Here is a 3,656-nt window from a genome sequence, read left to right as displayed (position 1 = left end):
TTGGTGGCAGTGAGATGGTCAGTGGCAGATGATTGGTGGCAGTGAGATGGTCAGTGGCAGATGATTGGTGGTTGAGAGATGGTCAGTGGCAGATGAATGGTGGAGGAGAGACGGTCAGTGGCAGATGATTGGTGTCAGTTAGATGTCAGTGACAGATGATTGATGGCAGAGAATTTTTTGCATTTTATTTCTTTAGTTTTATAAAGCTAAACACCAATCATCAGAAGAATAATAAAATATCACAAAATGTGCGCCCCTCCGCATGGATTTCAAGGGTTAAGCATTATTTTAGGAGAATTTTAATAGAAATGTAAACATTGCATATCTTATTTCCTGCCCCCCATATAACTGGTCCCATAAAGCCTCCTAATCAGCTCACGTCCTTTGATGTCATCCCAAGCATGAAGTCATTGAGGGCCCATCCATGTACAGGGTAGCGGGGCAGTGAGGAATAAGGAATATTATTTTTTTGGTACTATTTACCTTCCTCAGATCTCACAGATGCCACTACACACTCAATTGCTCCCAATGCATGTTATGTTTTTATAGATGTTGTCAAGCCGGTCATGTGACATGCTGGGTGTTATTAGTCTTTGTGATTATTTTAGTATGTTGCCATGCACCCTATAGAAGCCTCATGGAGGCGTAATAAATATCATTCCAAATGAATGGGCTGCTTTACTCTATTTCTAGATCCGTGACACTGCATTCATTTTATGACTTTTTCATTTTTTATATTTTACCATTATGGCACTCACCTCTGGCATGGATGGCTTTGGAGAAAATTTAGGCTCTGGGCAAATTTAAAGTTGGGGTCCCATATGCACATTATTCCTGCACCCCTGCCATTCTATCATATGGGGCCCTGGAGAAGGCGATCACCTTAGGCTAGTACCCAGTTTGCCCTGAGGTTGTGGGTTTCTACACTCTCAACAGTAATTCTGCCATCTCTCTGCCATGTTTTCTTATTATCCAGATCTGCCATCTTTTCACTTTGCTCATTGGGCACTGAAAATGCTTTTCCTGCACATGCATGCTGCAGTTACATTGGGCAGCAGTCAGCTGTGCATTGTACTGTGAATGGCTCAAATAAATTGGCAGCAGGTAAATAAGTGTTTTAGCAGATAAATAATGTCTTCTAACCTGTTACAATTTGCAAAGTGTGATTCTGCTTTAAGCTCACAGACAGCCTGAGCTCATTCTGCCCCTGCATAGGACAAAAAGATTTCCTGCACAATAGCTTAGACTTTGCTGCCATCTCCTGGCAGATACAGGAACTGCAGGATGAGATTTTTTTCATGCACAATGATGGTCATACCAAGAATATACTGTTAAAGATAAAGTATTATTATTATTATTATTATTATTAATAATAATAATAAACAGGATTTATATAGCGCCAACATATTACGCAGCGCTTTACAATAAATAGGATATATATATATATATATATATATATATATATATATATATATATATATATATATATATTAAGGGATATATAAGATGCTTTCAGTGCACTTTCAGCATCATGATGTAAACCTGACAATGGAGTAAGTGCTGAACTATTGCAATGGTTTATGATACATAGTGCAAACAAGATGCCATTAATTTTGGGTTACCTCCATATTCAGTAATCTGACTCATTTACTATATAATTGTTTATTGAAATGACTGTACTATGTATATAATTGGATTGGATAAGCCGTCTGGTTTTCCGTTGTTTAAAATAAATTAAACAGCACATATACATGAGTGAGAAATATATTCTGTTTTATATTTGCATTCATACAGTGCTAATGAAAAAACAACATAACAAAATACTGGGCAGCCCGCCGCCCTTCTGAAGCGTACTAGGTCACAGCCTAGGTGCAGCAGCCAATCATAAGCCTTTGTATTTAAAGGGGCCATAAGGGCAAGAATAATAAAGCGCTTTGTAGATTACAAGGGGTTAACCTTATGGACAGAGATATGCCGCTTCCAATTTCCCCATTCCTACATGGTGGCTCCTCCTCCTATTTGATCTTGTCTGTGATGGCAAGGGTGGTATTGTGAGTGCTGGGCACAATGGTGATGCCCCTTTTAGGAGAAAAGTCCATGACGCCCTGTATACACGACAATGTCCTTGGTAATAAGCTAGAAGTCATTCAACCTAGAGAACTGGGGGCATCTAGTGGAAGAAAGGAGTTACTGCGGCTCTAGATTGGAGGTGAGTCTTGTAGCCAGAGCTGCTTTTTCGTTTTAAAGGGCACCTGTGAGAGCCAGAACAAATATACAGATGATAATGATGATGAGGACTCTTTCTGTAACTTTCCATATCTGCATATTTGTTCTGTTTTAGCTTTTTCCAATGTATTGTAACCTGTATCCCTGTAGAGCAGCACTTAGACCAGGAGGGGGTTCCGGGAGCAGTACATGCAGGCATGCTGATAGAAGGAGAGCAGAATGACAACACTGGGGTTCAGAGGTTTTGCACAACTGGCTGTCACCAGGCTTAGGAAGCCATATTGTTTGGGTCTTCATTGCTCTCAACCATAGGGCTCCCAACCACAACCATTACTCCCAACCATACCCATAAGATAAAGTTTGATGAAAGTTTTCTAATCTGTAAATCTTTATAGACTGGACTATGTCAGCCAGAGGAGTATCAAGGTTCATCTTCATATTGCTTCTCTGTGGCTGTACCAAAATCTTCTAGGACCGACTGCAGGTACTCGAAGGTTGGCCTGTCGTCTGGCTTCTCTCGCCAGCATTTCAACATGATCTCATAAAGTTCTGTGGTGCAGTTCTCTGGGCAGGGTATTCGGTAACCCTGATCTAGGAGCTGTATTACTTCTGGGTTGGTCCTACCTGAGGAAAGAAAGTGAATTATGAGTTTAATTTAGGAACATGTGCAGGTTTGTGCAGGGCAGGATCTGGAACATGGCTATTATTGGTGGAGGAAAGCTTCTTCTGGTCATCCATTTTCCTCAGTGGCAATGGCCAAGTTGAAAAGATTTGGGAAGTCTAATCTAATAGTGGCCAACAGAAGTTTGAAGACACTTCAATAGGAAAAAAGAAGGTGACCCTCGAGGGCTGCCCCCTGCCTGGGGGGGCATTTTGCAGGAATGTCGGTTGGAGTTTCCTACAGACAGAAGGACACTTGTCAGCCTGTTGGGAAGCAACCGTATACAACATGTGGAGGACAAGAATGAAGATGATAGAAGGAAGCTCACATCCAGAGCCAAGAAGATATCTTTGATGTCATGTGTTTGCCAAATTTAGAAAGAGAAAGTTTAAAGCCAACACCATCTGATATTTCTTTTGTCTTTCATTAAAGACATAGCAAGTCAAAGGTGTGGGAATGGGTCTTGAAACGGGAATGTAGTAAAAAAAAACTGGATTATAGGGTGTGTGGATGAGCATGCAGGAATGTCATTGAAAAATCCCAGTTTCCTTGAACACTTGTACATTGACCCTAAAGTGATCATGTGGCCGGATGTTCTGAACAACTAGCATATGAGCTTTAAAACAAACCCTCCATTGACCTGACCTACCAGCCATTAAACAGCAGCTAAGCTTTTACATTGACCTGACCTACCAGCAATGGCTCAGCAGCTCAGCTCTCCCATTGCCCTGTCCTACCAGTAGTGGTTCAGCAACTCAGCTCTTACATT

The 3,656-nt window shown here is 41.1% G+C and overlaps 1 protein-coding gene across 1 annotated transcript in view; it reads right to left on the bottom strand.

Moving 5' to 3' along the window:
• Positions 1 to 1,750: 1,750 nt before the first annotated feature.
• The window catches only part of BLK (BLK proto-oncogene, Src family tyrosine kinase), a 36,880-nt gene continuing 34,974 nt past the window's right edge, over positions 1,751 to 3,656 (bottom strand). Inside the window, exon 13 of the mRNA XM_072407350.1 lies at positions 1,751 to 2,850. Coding sequence (XP_072263451.1) covers positions 2,648 to 2,850 — 203 coding nt within the window. The 3' untranslated portion in view covers positions 1,751 to 2,647. The remainder of the gene's footprint in view (positions 2,851 to 3,656) is intronic.

The sequence above is a fragment of the Pyxicephalus adspersus genome, chromosome 4, assembly GCF_032062135.1.
Source record: "Pyxicephalus adspersus chromosome 4, UCB_Pads_2.0, whole genome shotgun sequence".
Taxonomy (NCBI): domain Eukaryota; kingdom Metazoa; phylum Chordata; class Amphibia; order Anura; family Pyxicephalidae; genus Pyxicephalus; species Pyxicephalus adspersus.
Note: the sequence above shows the minus strand (reverse complement) of the source record. Positions and strands in the feature narration are given on the sequence as shown.